Genomic DNA, 19358 nt, shown 5'->3' with positions numbered 1-19358 from the left:
TTACAGACACTTCCATAATTACGTGTCCAGGTTTGAGCTTCTCTGCTAGGTTCCTGGAAGACAGACATCTTGCAGGCCATTTAGATTCTCCCCCTGTCCTCCCCCAAGTGCCTACCCCTGTATACTGTCCACAGTTAGTGCTCGATTCACCTGAACTCGGCACCCATTTGTTAAGTCCCTCCTATGTGTAGGGTCCAGTGCTTGGGCTGGGCACCAAACACAGAAGCAACAAGAAAAGCCTGTAGGACTGAAATGAGGACTCAGAGTGGAGTGCCGGAGCTGATGCTCCAGAAAGATGACTGGGTCGAGGCCACATTCTGGTTGCTATGTACTATGTGAGTGGCCTTCAGTAAGTTCCTTAACCTTTCGGCCTCACTGGCAGCCCCCACCTGCTCCTTGAGCTCATCGATGGTTCGCTCTGCCTGGCCCAGCTCCTCCTGCAGGCGCTCACGCTGCTGCCTCAGGGCCTCCAGTTCCACATTCTTCTTCTCCATGAGCTTCTGAAGTTTGACGTGCTCCTGCTTCTCTGAGGCTGAGAGGTCCCGCATTCTGGGAGGCATTACACAAAGCATTAGAGGCAAGAAGCCCCGAAGATGGCGGGGGAAGGGGCAGATGACACAGCAGGCCTACCTCACCAAAGCATCCTTCAGCCGTGCGTTCTGTTCCTCCAGCTGCTTGAGCTGGTAACTGGATGCAGCCCCATCAGAGCCTGTGGGAGAACACAAGCCATCAGTGCCCACCCTAGCCCGCAGCCTCTGACCCCGGGGCTCTGCTCTTCAGACTCCCACATCCTAGACAGGGGTCCCTCCCTCACCCTTCTCCTCAATTTCTGCCTTGAGGATCTCAAGGTCAGTGGTGAGCTCCTCCACACGCTCCTTCAGAGCCTCCACCTCCTGCTGCAAGGACTCGGCCCGCTCTTCAGCCATCTCCTTGTCCAGAGTGGCCATTTCTATGGCGTCTGCCGTGTCCGCCATCTCCTCCATGTAGCGTTCCTTGGCCTCCAAGGCATCCTTCGCTTCCTGGGGAAGCAGAAGGGGGTGCACTGCCACTTGGAGGCCTCAGGATGCCCCTCTGGGGAGGGGCCCAGCCCCTGCGCCCCACCCTCACTGCCCGCCCCCATCCTGCGGCCTCACCTTCCGGGCCTCCTTGAGCTTCCGCTGCAGCTCCGCCTGCTGCTCCTGCATCTTGCTCTTCCATTCCTGCACCTGCTCCAGCTGGATCTTGTGCTTCTCCAGTTCTTTCAACTTAGCCTTGTCCTCTGCACGCTTCAGCCTCAGCGTCTCCAGCTTCTCCTCCAGGTCACGCACCTGGACCCGCAGCCCTTCCTCTTCCTAGGAAGAAGCCCCAGCTCCCTTCACTGGATGTGCCCCTCCACCCACCCCTCTCAGCCTAACCAAGGAGCACCGCTGGTCTGGAGGGGGCAGGGACCACCTCTAGGGGAAGGGGCACAGTCTTGCAGTCTCTCCCCTTGACATGAGATACTCAGGGGAATCAGAGACTGCAGGAGGTGTCATGTACCCCACTTCAGCAGGAGGGTCCCAACCTCTTGAGAGAAGGAATGGGGTCCTGGTTCTCCTTTTCTCATATACACATATCTGGGAAGGAAACTGCAGGATTGAGGGTTACCAACATGCTGAGATGGAGGAAGGGAACTACAACCCAACAGCAGCAGGAAATCACTGTATGCAGGGTCACCTAAAACCAGTTCTGTGCTTCTACAGGACCTGGAGAAACTCCTGGGTCCCTCAGTAGAACAGTTTCCTCCTATGTACCAGGCCTTACCTTGGAGGGCGAAGGCAATGGGGGAGCTGCCCCAGGGGAGGTGAGCGAAGGCGTGGGGATAATGGGGGCTGCCAAGGGTGTCTGTGCTGGGGTGCTGGGTTCACTGCTGCTCATCTCCCCAGTGGAGGCTGAGGCAGAGGCTGAACCTGAGGGGCCTGAAGGGCCACCAGTCCCCGATGCCCCTGAGCTGGTAGGACGGGCAGGCTGCATTGGTGTGGAAGGAAAGAAACAAAAAGACACTGGTTATGAGATCAAAGAGAAATCCAGAGAGAGACAGGCAGTCTCATTCACTAGTCTAGGAGACAGAATAAAATAGGGGAAAATGAAGGAGTTGGAATAGTGTAAGGGAGAGAAATACAACAATTAGACTTAAGACCATAAAAACTGCCCCACAGGGGTCCCACAATCTTCCTCAACCTACAGCCAGCTCTGATGGAAACCTCAAGTGTCAGTTAGGGAGCAATGATGGCTCACCAAGCTGATGCTCTCTTCCTTAAATGGCAGGATCAAAATCAAGCCCAAGTCGCAGCCCTTCTTCTACCCTTTAGCCAAGCTTTCCTGACCATGTTCAAACTCTTAGCTCATCTCCTGGGTGGGGTAGGGGGGGCAGAAAGACAAAGCCCTCATTGTTGTCTTAGTGATCAGTGTGGGTGGTTTGACTTCACAGCCTCCTGGCTCTGAGACAAAATACAATCAAGCTGGGGCATGAGCACAGGGATGAGCTGTAGGCCTCTGAGGCACTCATGGGCTTGGCCCCCTTTCACTGACTAGGTACTCAGCTATTATGATAATAGCTCACATATCTAGAACACTTCAAGATTTCCTCACAATACCCTTATGAGGAAGGTAGTATGTGTATTAAATATACCCCATTTTACAGATAGAAGAGCTGAGGCCTGAAGAGGCTAGGATTAGTCCTGATGGCTAGGACTTGAAAACAGGCCCACTGATCCTAAGTCTCTGACTATCTAATTTCACATACTATATCCTTCCTTTCTCCCCCGTGAAGATCTATGAAGTGGGTCAGGCGCTATTTCATCAATCACAACCTTCTTCTTCTCCAAAAACTTAAAAGTATGACCCAGAACAAATTCTCAACCTCTCTGGACGAGATCAGTAATAGCCTCACCCCATCTTGGAATATTAAGGTCCCCCACTTCCAGGACTCAATGATCCTCCCGCCACATAAGAAACACTCCAAGGGGAGGAAGAAGGCTATCCTGCAGAGGCACAGCTCCCGTGAATATATACTTTTTTCCTTTCAGGGCAAGCTTTAACTTCCATAGAGATAGACTTTTGACTCCTCCCTTATCCCTTGGATCCAAAGCAATCTTGGACATCAAATTTCCCTCGTCCTTTTCTCCTGGGCCAACTCACACCACAATCGATCACACAGACAGATAGACACAATACACGCTGAGTCACAAGGATATTCAATGAATCACAAACAACAAGCATACATAGCCGTACACACATGTCATCCAAAGACAAAAGTGAAGCACCTGAGAACTGGAAGGACCTCAAAGATCCTCCAGTTCAACCCATACCTAAATATTACTACCTCCTACAATGGCCCTGATAAGTGGTCATTCAGCCTCCATCCAAAAGACTCTAGCGATGGAAGAACTCATTCCCTCCCAAGGCAGCCATTCCACTTTTAGGCAGGGGGTAAGCAATAAACTGAAGTTGGCCTCTCTGAAACTATCACCCATTACTCCAAGTTCTGTCCTGAGGCCATAACCAAGTCTAATCCCTCTTCCACAAAGGTCCATTGGACCAGAAAGGTCTTGACAAAAGAAGGCTAAAATCCAGCTCCGGATGAGTGCAAGTGACCAAGGCCAAAGGAACCCCATCTTGGAATACTGTAAAAACTGGCCCACGTGTGTGCTCATCAATGACCTCTGAAAGATCCTGAAGAACAGCAGAGGGGCTACAGTCCTGGAAAAGAACAAATGTCTCAATTTTCAAAAAGGAGAAGAGAACAGAGATTGCTCTCTATAAGTTGCGAACTTGGTTCCAATTCCTAGCAAAATTCTACATCTTCTGAAATTAGCAGTTATTAAAGTATAGAAAAAGGAGCATGACCATGCTTTTGGGGGCACACCCAATTAATCCCATCTCCTACTAGACTGATACATCAGGAGCATGATGCAGCTATACAGCTCACCTATCAATCTATCAACACCATTTATTTAACACCTACGTGTGAGACACTGTGATGAATACTAGAGATACAAAAGCAAAAACAAAACGGTCCCTACCTCAGGACACATGTACATAGTTAAGTATATATTAAACTTAGACAAAGCAAAGGGAAGGAGGACACTAGCAGCTAGGGGGAGGGGTGGAGATCAGGAGGGGCTTCATGGAAAAGGTGGTACTTGAGCTGACTTTTGAAGGAAACCAGAGACTCTCAGAGGCAGAGATGGGGGGAGGAGTAAGATCACGTTAGGCATGGGGGACAGCCAATACAAAGCAAGGCACAGGGCCTAGATTTCAGCAAAATATTTGACAAACTTTTCTGCAATTCTTGGCCAAATAGAGAGACAGAGCTAGATGACACTTCAGTTAGGTAGACTGAGATCTGACTGACTAACTGGATTCAAAGTGTAACCATTAATGTCATAGTGTCACCTTGGAAGGACTTCTCCAATAGTCTGTCCCAGGGATCTGTGCTTGATCCTAATTAATGATGTAGATAAAAACACAGATGGTATTCTTATCAAATTAGCAGATGACACAAAGCTGGAAGGGACAGCTAAAACACTGAGTGACAGATTCGGGATCCAAGATCTCACCATTGGCCTGACTCTAGTAAGATAAAACTTAAAGAAATAAATATTAAGTCTGACACATGGATTCAAAAAAATCAACTTTACCAATACAAAATTAGAAGGCATCATTAGAGAGCAATTCATCTGAAAAGGATCTAGGAGTTCTGGTGGACTACAAGATCAACATGTGTCAATAGCAGAATATGGCAGCCAAAAAATTTAATGAAATCTTTGGCAGTATTAAGAAAGCTGTGACCAGGACTAGGAAGATCACAAATACTTGGAATATTACATTTAATCCTGGCCTCCATGTTTTAGTGAGAAGAATGATAAAATCTCAAGATTATCCAGTAGAGGGCAACCAAAAAGGTGAAGGGCCTCCGAGTCCATGACATATGGGGATCAGTTGAAGTAACGGGAAATGGTTGGGTGGGACATGGTAGCTATCTTCAAGTATCTGAAGAGCTAGTATGTAGAAGGATTATGCTTGTTCTCCATGGCCCCGGAAGGCAGAATTATGAGCAAAGAATGCAAGTTGCAAAAAGGCAAATTTAAGATTGATGTAAGAAAAATTCTTTAACATTTTAGAGCTATCTCCAATGGAATGGGCCACCTCAAGAGATAGTGGGCTCTCTCTCACTGGTGGTCAAGTAAGAAATGGATGACCGCTTGTTAGGTATGTTGTGGAGGGGATTATTTAGGTATAGTGGGAGTGGGGTGTTTTTAAGATCCCTTCCAACTCTGAGACTATCAGGTTCTGTAAAATACTTGAAGATGAGAAACATATCCCTCCAAAGTCTTCGCTTTGCTCCAATCTCAGAGAAGAGATGGTCCTGCTCCTTCCTTGTCAAGCTCGACCATTCTATTCACGCCCTTGATCTCATTCCTTCATGTGTCCTTCAGGAGCCTGCCCCTTCAAACATGTGCCCACACTCTAGTTTTCACTATTTCATCTACTGGCTCTTTTTCTGCTGACTACCAATGTACCCAGCTCTCCCATACTGCTTACCCTTAAGAAACCTTCCCTTGACCTTACATAACCCTATTTAAGCTATTATTTTATAGTTTTCATTTCATAACCAAGCTGCCAGCAAAGCATGTCTACCTTTGTGACCTCCCCTTTTCCACCTCCCATTCACTTTTCAAATCCTTTGTCATTTGGTTTTCAATCCCACCACTCAATTGAAACTCCTCTCCAAGGTCACCAACAATCTCTGTTGCTAAATTCAATGGCCTAGTCTCAGTTCTCATTCTTCCTGATCACTGTGTGGTCCGATGCTTTAGACCACTCTTTGCTGCCTGGATAATCTCTGCTAGTTCTCCTATCAGTCTAACCACTCCTTGGCTTCCTTTGCAAAACTATCATCAATGTCCTAACCCCTACACCTGTGGGTGTAGCTCAGTGCTCTGTCCTGATCCTTCTCTTCTCTTGCTGCGCTCATTCTTGGTGACTTCATCAGCTTCCACAGTTCATTTCTAAATAGCTGATTCCCAAATCTAATTATCAAGCCCTTATCTCTCTTTTGAACTCATCTATATCACCAAATGCCTACTGGACATCATCACCTTGAAGCAAAAGCATCTCAAATTTTACATATCTAAAACAGAATTTGTGACCTCTCTCCCTAAACCTGGCACTCTCCTGGACTTTCCTATTTCTGTGAACACCACTACCCTTAGGTTCAAAACCTAAAAGTCATCCTAAACTCCTTATTATCCCTAACCTTATATCCAATTAGTTACTAAGTCACGTCTGGTACCTGTCCCCTTCTCTGTTCACAGGACTCCAACTCTAGTTTAGGTCCCGAGCATCTCTGGCTTGGGCCATCTTAGCAGGCTCTTAATTGGCCTCCCTACCTCTATCCTGTACCTGATCTAATCCGTCTTCCACACAGCTGCCAAACTGCTATTTTTGAAGGATGGGTCTGACTATGTTACTCCCCAACTTAAACTAGACTAAAAGGCTCTAAAACTTATGATATTATCAAGAAGTTTCATTGGCTCCCTGTTGCCTCTAAATGAAATGCAAATTCCTCTGCTGGACATTGAAAGTCCTTCACAATCTGTCACCACACTTAAGATTATTACATATAACCTCTTCACACACTATTCTAGACAAACTGGCCTTCATGCTGCTCCCTGTACGTGATGCTCTCTCCCCCACCTCTATGCCTTTACGTAGGTTATCTGTCCCTCATGCTTAGAGGTACACATTCCTCCTCATCCCATCACTTCGAACCCAGATCAAGTGCAAGCCCTATCTACCTTGCCTGATCTCCCCAGGTGTTAAGACTCTCCCAACCCAAGACAGCAAGGCTGCTTTGAATTGACCTTGTATTTGTATTTGTCCATGTTTTCCTCCAGTAGAATATGATGCAGGCGTTTTTTTTTGTTTTGGGTTTTGCATCCCCAACATAGAACACCATGCCTGGCACATAGTAGGGGATTAAACATTCACCTGACTAAATATCCCCAATTATGTAAACCAATCTGCATATGTCATGGTCTCCATCTCTCATCCTAGTCTCCCTCTTCTGGACAAGCTCCAGCTTATCAACATGATTCCTAAAATGAGACACCTCACAGTGAACACAGTATTCCAAATGGAGTTTGGCCAGAATTGAGGACAGCAAAATCATCCAATGTTCCTCATTCTGAGTGTTAAGATCAAGTTGGGTTCTTTGGCTACCATACCAGTTCTGATTCATACTGTGCTTGTAGTTCAGTAAAACTGTCCAATATGTCTAAGGTCATCTAGCCAGGCCTCTCTCACCCTGCACTTGTGAAGTCAATCTAAGGAACTCCACTACAGGGTTTTCATCTATGCCAATCAAATTTAGCCTTACCGGATTCAGGTCTTTCAGATCTGGACAGGGCATTGGGTTCACTGGTGCCATTTTCCTAGGCCCAAGAGCCTTAGTACTCAAATGGTGACCAATTATTGTGAACAGGGGTACAACTAGCTCCGCCAAGGGCTACTTAGCTTTGTGTCAAAAGGGGAGGAGGACAGGGCATCTCATTCACCTGAGAAGGAAACCTCAAAGCCAGTGTGTACACAAGGAGAGGGGAAGAAAATAGGGGATTCCTTCTTTCCTATATATGAATCTCTGAACACCAAGACACACAGCCACTGACACCAACACTGGGCCACACATAGATATTTGAGCTTTGTCACAGAGACATAAGTCACATGATGATATCTATACAGACATCTAAGAAACGCTGTCATATATGGACCAATGAGCTAGGTCACGTACTGTCATACACAAGCATATACTACAGGAATATAGAGTGAGTCACAGATATACATGCATAGTCCATCCCTACCTTTTGAGGACAGTATCAGGAAGGACAGCCATCCCTCCCTCCCCTCTCCTGCTCTGCCCTCCCCACAAGAGCTTCTCAAGGCCCAGGACAGATACACATACCCCTAGTCACACAGAGACACATGATTGTACATGAGGACAGCTACCTCTCATAGCTTATAAAGGCTCTTAAAACAGCCATGTCCCTCTCCTCTTCTTGTCTAGGCCAGGAGTTCCTAAGCTGGGATTCATGAATTTGTCTGAATACATTTTGATAACTATTTTGACATAATCAACTTCCTTTGTAACCCTACGTATTTTATTTTATGGATTTAAAAACATTCTGAGAAAAGGTCCACAAACTGCTTCAGCAGGCTGCCAAAGGAGTCCATGTCACAAAAAAGGTAAAGAAGTGCAGGCCTTGGGCATCATGACTGCCCATCCCAAAGACTCCTCTTCCAGGAAGTATGCCCCAATTAACTATAGGTCCTGAGTGAGCCATCACCATTTCCTCTACAACCTCGAGTGTCAGTGATTTCAGAAATAGATTTATTTGCTGTCTGAAGTGAAAGATCTTGGAGATCATTTTTCCAACCTCATTTCATAGAGAAGGAAACTGGGGCTCAGTTTGGGGGGGGGAGCAACATACATGTTAAATGTCCTCAGTTGTTGGTGCAAGTGCCTTGTCTCCTGATCACGTGCTATTACAGGCATCAACAAACATGTGCTGGTAGAGCATATATACAATGTACACACACATACAACATGTACACACACACACACACAGCAGGGACCCCAGAAGAGGCCTGTTGTTCTCTCTCACCTTGGGCCGGCGGGTGGTAGTCTGGCCAGGAAACAGGAGGCAGAGCCAGAGGAGAAGAGATATTCAGGAGAGCAAGAGACAGGAACAGAGACAGACAGCGGCAGGAACAGTGGAGACAGTGGAGAGGAAACAGGGACAGGGCCTGTTAGATGACCAGCTCCCCTCCCCTTCCTCCTCCCCCAAGGAATACCACCTGCCCCCTTGCTCCCCAGCTGTGCTCCAAATCCTCCCCTCTCCCAACACAGCAGACCAAGGAGGCTCAGCTTTGGCCAGCCCTGGTTTTCTCTAAAGGACCTGGTTTCCTCAGTAACCTCAGCCAGCCACAGGGGAACAGAGGCAGCAGGTGGTGAAGGAGGCCCCAGAGACCAGGTCCTCAAAGACCTAGCTATTTATGCTTGCCCTCAGTAATGGAGACGAACCCCTCTCTGACCCTAGCCACAGATCCTAGAGCCTACCAGTGTCCTTCTCTTCCTCTTGCCAAGCTGTAGGGGTCAGGGGGTGGAGAGGCCCCCTAGAAATCAGGTCTGCTGAGGTATAACCCTGGGATACTCGTCTCAGGCTCTCTAGCAACTAGAGCAGAACAACCTGCCCCCTCAAAGTCCCATCCAGCCCCCCTTCCCCATACAGAGGGCTCAGGTATCAAGACCATGAATATTGAATTAGCCAGAAGCCCTGACCTCAGCAAGGTGGAACCAGCTGCAGAATTTAGGGAGGAGGGGGAAACATGGGGAAAGAAGGTAAAGAGAAAACAGAGTATATATAAAGGGGCTCTTCCCCTAAACCAAACCCCCAAGCCCCAGGAATCATCAGGAATGGGAGATTACATACTAAACCCAAATCTCAACAGGAATGTGCCATGTGATGATTCTCTTTGCAAATTCTTTCTTTCCTTAAATGTCCCCTCACTCAGACCCCAAGTACAGGCCTGTTCCTACGGGCCTCTAGAGCCAGAGAAGCACTTCTTTCTGGCTATCCCCCAATCTCTACAACTCAGGGTCACAGAGGATGAACAAGAACTTCATCTCTCTTCCCAGGCAAAGAAGCACCCCCACTATATTGGCAATTGGAAGAGAGAGGCAAGCCCCTAAAGCTAATCATAACCTCCAGGGCAAGAATTTAACCCAAGCAAGCTCCTACAGAAGGCCTAAAGCAATCCCCTCCCTAGGCTCCCCCAACGCAGGCAACTTTCTTAAAGCAAACAGCAAGAGCAGCCCCTAGACTGAAACCCAGCTCCACACACTCATGGGGGACGACAGCCCCCAGGACACACAGATCCACAGAGCCCAATGAAAGCCAAAGCCAGCTGAAAATGGAGGTGACAGGTGATGCCCGATCCCCCCACCCCCACCCCTCCTCCCCACGGCAGGCTGACGGAGCCAGTAACTTGCAGCAGTGGTGGTGGCAGCGGCGAGTGGCAGCAGCAGCAGCAGCAGCAGCAGCAATGCCGACCCCTAGGTAACCACAGTACCCAAGGCCAGGGCCAGTGGGAGAGGGAGTGAGTACCTTGCGGGTGGTCGGAGCCTGTCTCATCATTGCAGAAAACCAAAGACAGAGACACAGAAACAGACAGAGGGAACAAGGAATGGGGGAGGAAGAGGGACCGAGAAAAGATGGCCGGAGAAAGGACAGGGAGACGGTGGGAGGATGGAGAATGGGGGCGGGGGGGGGGGGGGGGGGGGGAGAGTGAGAGAGGCAGGCCGGGCAGAAGGGGACCAGCGGAAAGAGGAGGTTAGCGCATCAAATTCCAACAATGCAGCCTCATCTTCCCAGCCCTGGTTGCTGTGCAGCCTCCAAAGACCTCCAAACTCTAGGGCTCCATGGGCCCAAGGTCTACCCCCACCCCCGCCCCGTCCTTTGCAGCTCTGTGCAGGGATCAGGAGTACAGCCTGGCCCAGCTCGCCATCCTAGGTAAATCCAGATCCCACGATCTCAGCTTCTGAGCAGCTGCACCCAGCCCTGGATTCTAGCTCCTCGTGATGTCATCGGACCCGCCCTCCAAGACTCGGGTGGGGATGGGGGAGGGAGATGGCTCCTCAGTCACCTAGCAACACCCAGTACTCCAGAGGCTCCTCCCTCTGGACCGCCCATCACAGTATCCACTCCCCTACAAGATCAGAACCCTCAGGATTTAGTGGCAGACAGAGAACAAGAGATGGGAAGGAATCATTCCCTTAGGGGCTGGAGGGCCAGGGCTCTTAGGACAGAAGGGGCTACAGAAGGAGAGACTGACATGACTCCATCATACTTATCTCCCTCTGTCACATACACATTTCAGTCTTCCCTCTTATTTGTGTGTGTCTCTGTCTCCTACAGTCTTATCTTCACTGTGCATCATGTGTATTGGTCTCCATCTGTCCTTCTTGCTCCTCCCATCACCATCTCTCTCTCTCTCTCTCTCTCTCTCTCTCTCTCTCTCTCTCTCTCTCTCTCTCTCACACACACACACACACACACACACACACACACACACACACACACACAGTCTCCCCCTCTCTGAATCACAAACACATACCGACCTCTCCCTCTCCGTGTGTCTCATTTCACAATCACCCCTCTATTGCACTCCCATGTGCACACACACTTCCTCCCCTCCTTCATTCATGGTGCACACAGGGCCTCCGTATTTCTCACACATGCATAGTGTTTCCCTCCACTCTCCCGGCCTGCCCAGGGACAGAGTGCACCGTGCCCCTCCCCACCCCCACCTTGTGTCTCTCTTTCATACACAACCATATACATTCAAAACCCCCCTCCCTTCAGGATCCCAAGGACACTAGCTCCTATGATACACAATTGATTAAGGAAATTAAAATTCCCCCATCCACAAAGAGATCACTTCCTCCCACCCCTCACCCAACCAGGACAGGCACAAAGGACATCTTGCAAAAACAGCAGACTTAATTAATCTCCATGATAATGTCTTCCATCAGTAACTCCCACATCTTTTTACCCAGGGCTTTGAGGGGCTTAAGAAGAAATTCTGGCAGAACAGGCACCCCACCATGCTTCCAATCTCTACCAATGAATCCCCCTGGCCTGAAGCATGGGAAAGGGACCCTCATTTTCCTTGGAAGCCCCCAGCTACTTCTAGAGAGAAGCCATCTCCTTTCCCCAGGTCTGGGGAAGGCAAGAAAGAGGTCTTGTTCCCCTTCTTTGCTCAATTCAAGGTCCCTGCAATGAGACAGGATAGAGCCCAGCTGGGATAAAGAAACCAAGGAGAGAAGTTCCAATTGCAGGTCCCTAAGCCAGGGATCCAGCACACTGTATACCATGAGCACCCTCAAAGCAAGTAGCTCCCAGAGCTCAAAGCAAGACCCTCATGCAGCATTAGTGTGTCCCAAGGTGATCAGGCAAGGAAATCACAACACAGGACACATGGGACTTCTGGACAAGCGCATGCAGGCCAAAGGCAGACAGGACAGAGGACCAAAGTGGGCCTTGGGGAGGTGAAGGCTAGGCCTGGGAGTGCCCATAGCCCAGAGACTCCTAGCTCAGCAAAGCCCCAATGACTATGGATGGCTGACGTGACCCGGGCCATGTCTTCTATGAGACAAGAGATCAGGGAAATGGCACAGTCCTAAAAGTTTCTGGAAGGGACAGGGAGAGGACAGCTGCAAAGATAGGACTGACATAACTCTAGGAAGGAGAGCCAGTAGGGAAGGGGACAGAACCTCAAGGTGACATCTAGTCAGTCCTTCCGGGTCCTCTACCTCAGGGACTTTCATCTCTCTACCCAACTATCCTTCTCCTTCTCATGCCACCAAGTCAGGGCTATGCCAGAATCACAGCTTAGTGACAACCTTTCACCTCACCCAAGCCTGTGTAGCTTCTGCTAGGATCACATGATCTCTTCTAAGAGTTCTATTACTAGCTGGAAGAAAGGGGAGATCTACAGTAAAAACCACCTGAAGCCCGGTAAAGCTGAGCCCTGGGAGGATCAAGGCTGCTCTTTCCTCTGGTCATCTAGGGCCCAAGTAGACATGCAAAAGCATGCAGCATCGAGGGGACATGCAGAAGAGCAGGCTGGGTAGAGAGGGAGGCATGATGCCAGCCTCCTCCCTCCCGCTGACACACAACAAGGAGACACACCACCTTCTTAGGCTTCAATCCTCGCTGCATGGGAAGGGGGTCAGCAAAGGATAGAGTTAGATTCCAAATAATCCACTGAGGCCACATTCCAGCCCTAAGGGTCTACAGCAGCTCAGGCATGCTGGGCGGCAGGTGACAGGTGACTGACCCCTGCATTTCCTTCCAAAAGGACAGGTACCTCCAAGCCCTGGCCCCCTCTGCTAGGAGGCAATGAAAGCCTATTACACCTCCCCAACTGATGCCATCTTGGAGGAGATAAGCTAAAGGCCCCCTTTTCCCTCAATTCGATGTAAGTCCTTCTCACATACCGTTAACAGAACTGGAAGCAAATTCCCTAATAAACAGAGAAGCCCCACCCCAATCCCTTGATCACCAACATCCAGCTCAGCCTCCCACAAACCACTTCTAGCTTGTGCCACCCACATAGGGAGCCATATTGCCTAGGCCAAACAACCTACTGATCCCCCCTCCTACTCCCCCACAAGCCTCATCAATGGCTTCCCAATCCAATCTTTTCTTCTGAAGATACTAAAAAGTAGTGAAAACCTTTCTAGTAGTAGAAACTTTTGGTCAACTCACCCCTAACCCCCTAGACAATCTTCTTCCTGTCCCCAAGACTCATTCTGATTCCCTCTGGGTACCCCTACAATGTACATCTAGGAACCAAAAGGTAAGCAGTTCCAAACTCCTCAGGTCCTGGACCTCCCACCTCCCCCCCAACCCCTATCAGGTTCGAACCCTTTAGCCATGCCCCATCAAGCAACTCACCAGTTTGCTTGCCTTGGCAGCTGGGTCAGTTGGTTCTGCAAAAACAATGGGAAAGACAAAAGGATGGAAGTAGAAGGAATTAGCCATAAGAATTCGGGAAGGTGGCTCAGTGGCTCCAAGGCCCATGATAACCCTAACACCAGTGAGAAAGCCCTGGTGACCCTTGGATATAGGAGGCAGCCACAGGAAGCTTCGATGTGGGGATGAAGTGAGCTGCTGAGGAGGAATATATTGGGATACAGTGGAAAGGGGGACAGGAGCCAGGAGATCTATACCTCTCTTGAGAACTTTTGAGGCTGAGGAGTCCGGTGTCTCTGGGGATGTGGTATCTGCTCCATCTTCAAACACCTGGATCTGAGGCCATGGAACAGACACAAATCTCTCAATCAGAAATAACTGAAGGGCTCCCCACACTCAGCCCCTTGTTAGACACAAAGCCTGGGGTACAGATAGCCCTTGCTATCCTCAAAGCCACAGGGCTTTGTGACAAGTATGACTAGGCATTCTCTCCCATACCCCTTTGTTCAATGCCCACTCCCCTCAGAGTCTCAGAGACTTGGGTTAAAGGTCTGTGGGTGATTGGAACAAGTACCTGTGATTGGCGGACAAAGATGCCATGCCCCTCCTCACACGTGAAGTACTTCCTTCCTTGGACAGTCCCGTCATTCTTGCCCCTGGCTTCATCAAGGATCACACCTACCCACTTGCCTGTGGCAAACAGTGTGGCCCCCACATAGGCCACAGTACCCCGGTGGCCCTTCCCGATCACCTCCACGCGGGACCCTACACGGAGGGGTCGGCTGCTCGTCTCGGCACTCATCCTGCTGCCACTGGGTGTCTGTGAGAGACACAAACCAAGTCAGCTGCTTCACAGGCAGACATCATCACACCAGCACAGAAGAAATGTGCTGGACCCAAATCCCAATTCTAACAGGAGACCTGAGGGCTGATTTAAGGAAGAATGTGCGTCACCCACTCTGAGCTATATTTACAGGTCTGGGCCAGACCTAAAGCCCAGAGATTCCCTTTATTACCCACTGAAGATCTCCAAATGCTTACAGAACTTACATATAATTTCTAATACAATGTCTAACTAGAAATAAATTTAATATTTGCTTTAAAAATCTTTAATATTACCACATCGCTGCTTTCTGCAGGGTACTGCCCCAAGTGGGGGAAGGAAACAACTCAAGGCAGACGAAGCAATTTCTTGGGTTCCCCCCCCCCCCGCCCCCGCCATAGCCCTAATCACAAACACAGGGGAATATGAAGTGAATCTCTACAACTCTCTAACTACCCCAGCTCCAGTGAAATCACCTGCTTTCTCTGCACTCGAGAGACCCTTTGGGCTTCTCTCACTCACAGTTACATACTTATTCTTTCTTCAAGCCTCAAATCCATCCTTACTATACCCTGAACTTCCAGGGAACAACTCATATGCTCTTTACTTGGCCTAGGCCCTGCTATCAATTTAGCTCACCCTCATTCTATCTGCTGTCTCCAAGGAGTAAGTGTGGGACAGTGGAATCCCCAGAAGAAGATTCTCAAAGCCAGAAAGCTACACTTCCCTGTATCCTTAAATATTCTTCCCTCTATTCTTAAACACATATACAACAGATTTTATGGGCTGATTATCACCCCAGATAAGTCTTTAGTGGAAACCCAGTAAATATGTGCTGGGCTATGTGAAAAAAAAAGGGGAGGGGGTGCCCTTAGGATTTCATAACCCCATACAAGCTGGACCACACACACACACACAGGCTGACACTGAAAGCAGAATAGAAACAAGAAACCAGACTCTGAATGGATGGAAAGTGTTTCTAGCCCATGGGGATCTAGGGGCATACCACACCACACCTGGCCCAGCTTCAGCAACAACACTGTAGAACAGGGCAACCCAATACAGCGGGTGAATTCTGGAACTATAGGGTGACATGAGCCAAGTAAGTGACCAGTGGGGCCTGTTTGGGTCTATACTCACTCCCAGGCCCCAGGAAGGGATACCTCTAGCAATTAGAAATCCCAAAAAGCAGCCTGCAGAGTTGCAGGAGTGTGCCAGCCTAGGAAAGAGTGGGCCATCTCCCAGCTCTCTTCAAGGGTCTGTGTCACTTACCTAGGTGGACAGACACCTTGAGTGATGGAAGGGGTTTACCAAGGCAGACAGCCCCTGGACCAGAGAAAGTATGGTGGCTTCTAGAGGGGCTCATTGATAGTATAAACTGACAAAATCGGAACCACCCTTTCCCCCTAATTCACACACACTGATCCCCCAGATGCCGAAAAGAGCAAGCAAGTGGATAGTGACAGTGTAGCCCAGGATACGCTATAGGCACCAAAGGATGGGTAATTGCCTCAGAGGTAAGGGGGAATCAAGTCAGGTGGAAAAGGATACAGAGTCTGTGTCAACCCTCCTCTCAAGGCCCTTTCCCAACTCAGATCAAGCTAGGGAGAGATGAAGGAACAACAAAGCAGCTCTGAAGAAAGACTTCATTGTAAGTCTATTCTACCCAGACTCAGGGCCCCCATGATGTCCCAGCCCCCACTGGAGCCTGCAGCCCGAGGCCCAGTGACAGCCAGAGGCCAAGCAAAGCCAAGATATAGGGAATAACTCTGGGCAGAAACACAGCCTCCAGCACATCGCAGACACCCAGGAGGAGCCTGACAAGGTCCCTCACCAACTAGGCTATGGGGACTCCTCTTCAAAATCCCAAAGCTGTTAGGTGAGTGATGGTCACAGCCCATGGCCCAACCCCCACAGCAACAATGCCCACAAGAGCGCAGGCCCAGGTGGCCCAGCCCGCCCCTCTACTCCCCAGCTCCTAGGCTCAGCTGAGGGCAACCCCTGCATCCTACCCCCCACTTACCCGGCTATACACATGCCTCTTGCTCTGGGCCATGCTTCTGCCTGGGTTCCTTCCCCGAATTCTCCTCAGACCATCAGACACTGGACTGAGGATGTTAGGGACCCCAGGCCCTCCCGATTCATAGAGAAACCTGCAGGCCCATGAATGACACTATCTCTCCCACTCCTCCCAAAGGAGTGGGACAAGCAGGTTGAGGCTGGGGAGAACAAGGGGGAAAAGCTCCTTGGCTACCAGAGGATTCCTTCGCCCAGAGCCTGGATCCTGCCAGCCCAGCTGATGAGCAGCCTCACTCTGCGCTAGTCTAGCTCTAGACTTGTCAGAGAGCTTCCCAGCTTCTGGGTCCTAGTGCCCTGCACCTTCACCTGAGACAGGGAAGAGGAGACAGAAATAAAGGCAAGGCTCTCACACTGTTCCTCAGCATGAAAAAAGCTGGGGACCCTAGCTCCTGAAGGGGATAGGCAAAGCTCACAATGACCGTACCCTCCAGAACACGGTGCCAACCTAGGCCAGCAGAGAGCAATGACATTTTGAAGGGTGTCTGTCTCAGGGCTCATCACCGCCAAAGTCAAGTTTGCTTGAATGGTCAAAAGATAGGAACAGTTTTCAAAAGAAGAAATGCAAACTATTAACCATTTGAAAAACTTGGCAAAATCATCTCAAGTCCAAACTGTCAAAGGTGGTAAATCAAAGCAAAAGGCAATGTTAAGAGGCCCTGTGGGAACACAGGCTCAATAATGGCAAAGCTGTGAACTGGTCCAGTGGTTACAGGAAATGGTCTGAAAGTGTGCAAGAACTACTGTTAAACTGTTTAGATCCTTTGGCCCAGAGACCCCAGTATTGGATTCGTCAGAATAGAAATAGCCCTTGCACAAAAACACTAATAGCAGAAGCATCTGTACTAACAAAAAGCTAGGAATAAAAACTGGGCCCAACAAGAGTGGGCCAGGTAAATAAAATGTTCACAACTAAGAGTAAAGAGGAAGACCTCAGAGAAACAAAGGAAGACTTTTGGGGAGGGAGAAGCAAAGAAATAGAGAGAAACAGAGCAGCATGACACAATGACTTTATTTACAATCTGAAGAAAACCAACAAAGGTGACAAAACTCTTTGGTCAGGTACAAGAGACAACTCTGGTAAACCAGGAGCTATCAAAGTTGAAAAAGTGCCCTTTCTTTTTGTTAGCAATAGGTAAACAGCTGGCGAACTACAAAAGCTGAAAACGACAGGTACTCTTCTGCTGTCAGGCACAACCATCCTGCTAGGCAGATGTGCCTCCTGTATTTGAGAGGATGGGGGGTGGAGAGCGTTTGAGCATTTGTTGAGAAGTGTCTGCAAAGTTTACCAATTTGTAAAAGTATGGGTATTCTCTCTCTCTCAAAAAAAGATCTCAGTAAAAATGCTTTCGACTCCTCTGCACTCTAGGGCTTTGCTCAGCAAAGGAGTCAGGTCAAAAGGAATTATTAGGTCCCTCCCCACCTCAGGACTGGTTAGGAGTCTGTATCAAGTTGGCCCAGGCACTAACATATCAGGGAAAAGTTGGAGGGAAAGGAGGGACACTTATCCTAAACCCCATCCACCAAGTGGAGCTGAATGCTCAGAAAGGCACCGCTATTTGACCCCACCAAACTGGGAGAAATATACTTGCAAACAGAGAATAGACTAGCAGCCTTCCTCTCTTCCCTGCCAGTCTGAAAGGACAGGGCTCTACTGCTGCAGCCAGATCAATGGCAGCAGACAGAGGCCTCAGGGAGTGCCGATATTCACACAAAGCTCAACCCAAGACTCCTTGGGTTACATGTTCCCTGTGAGTTCTAGGCCTGCCTTCCCTGGAGATCCATTCACAAAAAGTCAGCTGCCTCGGCATCAGACCACTATTACCTATGTGACCCAGGCAAGCCCTGCACCTCAGTTTCCTCATCTGTAAAATGAGGGGGTTGGACTAGATGTTCTCCGAGGTCCCTTCCAATTCTAGATTTATGATCCTCATTCTCACTGGAAGAGGAAACAAGGAATGAAGCGTTCTGCAGTCACACTTACTCCACTGCCTACTGAGACTGCACGAAGCGCTCCCCCTGCCCCTCCTGCCATCACTGGCTGTCACAGGGGCCGAGGAGACATGCCCTCAGCCCTGGGGCTCCACTGATTTAACACTTCGTTCAGTGTGGGGACCCGCAGCAGGCTCCAGGGCAGCTAAAATCTGCAGAGACAGAACACTACATTTCCTGAGCAGCCAGCTAAAGGTGTATATACCACAATTCCAAGCCCCAGGAGCCACAGGCTCAGTTGAATTCAATAGAAATATATTAAGGACCTCTAACACGTCAAGGACTGTGCGGTGTTCTGGAGGGACAGAAACAAATAGAAGTCCCTGCTCTAGAAAAGCCTGTTTTCCTAACAACATGTACACAGATGAGTAAAAAATGAATACAAAGTAACTAATAAGTGGGAAGATCAGGAAAGGTTTTATGTAGAAGGTAGCACTTCAGCTCAGCCTTGAAGGAAGCTCATGAATCTAAAATGTACAGTGGGAAGAAGATAGGAGAAAGAATGCCCTGCTTCACTTTGGATGGAAGAGGACATGAGAGCAAGTAATGGGAAAGCAGTCTGAAAAGGATGGGTTGGAGCCAGTCTGTGAGAGGTTTAAAGATCACACAGATGAGTTGCTGAAGTTTCCCAGAGGGCTCACAGGGCATTAGGAGTATCACCTTGGCAGCTATGCAGAAGATGGGAGGAGAGGGGAGAGGCTGGATGAAGGGAGGCCTAGGCTAAGGTGAGAGGTGATAAGGGCCTGAATGAGGGCGACTATGGTGTGGGTGGAGACAAGGGGACAGATTTCAGAGGTTTTAGGGAAGTACCAGCCACAAGACTTGGCAACTGTTTGGATGGGGAAGGGGGTATTCGAGGGAAGGAGAGAAGAGAATCCAGGATGACGCCTAGGTTTCCAACCTGGAGG

General features: G+C 49.2%; 1 protein-coding gene across 11 annotated transcripts in view; it reads right to left on the bottom strand.

Moving 5' to 3' along the window:
* The window catches only part of DCTN1 (dynactin subunit 1), a 39367-nt gene that overhangs the window by 10077 nt on the left and 9932 nt on the right, over positions 1-19358 (bottom strand). For 3 of the 11 annotated variants that reach the window (XM_036762687.1, XM_036762692.1, XM_036762682.1), the window contains exons 2-11: positions 14134-14379; positions 13817-13895; positions 13542-13576; positions 10188-10205; positions 8685-8705; positions 1783-1986; positions 1134-1331; positions 815-1019; positions 631-709; positions 390-549 (exon numbers count right to left, since the gene is read on the bottom strand). In XM_036762687.1, coding sequence (XP_036618582.1) covers positions 390-549; positions 631-709; positions 815-1019; positions 1134-1331; positions 1783-1986; positions 8685-8705; positions 10188-10205; positions 13542-13576; positions 13817-13895; positions 14134-14361 — 1227 coding nt within the window. In that variant the 5' untranslated portion in view covers positions 14362-14379. Of the gene's footprint in view, positions 1-389; positions 550-630; positions 710-814; positions 1020-1133; positions 1332-1782; positions 1987-8684; positions 8706-10187; positions 10206-13541; positions 13577-13816; positions 13896-14133; positions 14380-16405; positions 16900-19358 lie in introns of those variants that run through there. The other 8 variants (XM_036762690.1, XM_036762691.1, XM_036762688.1 and 5 more) reach the window with 5 other exon arrangements.

Source organism: Trichosurus vulpecula, chromosome 6 (assembly GCF_011100635.1).
Source record: "Trichosurus vulpecula isolate mTriVul1 chromosome 6, mTriVul1.pri, whole genome shotgun sequence".
NCBI classification, from domain to species: Eukaryota; Metazoa; Chordata; class Mammalia; order Diprotodontia; family Phalangeridae; genus Trichosurus; species Trichosurus vulpecula.
The sequence above is the reverse complement of the archived record's forward strand: the minus strand, read 5'-3'. Positions and strand labels throughout refer to the sequence as shown.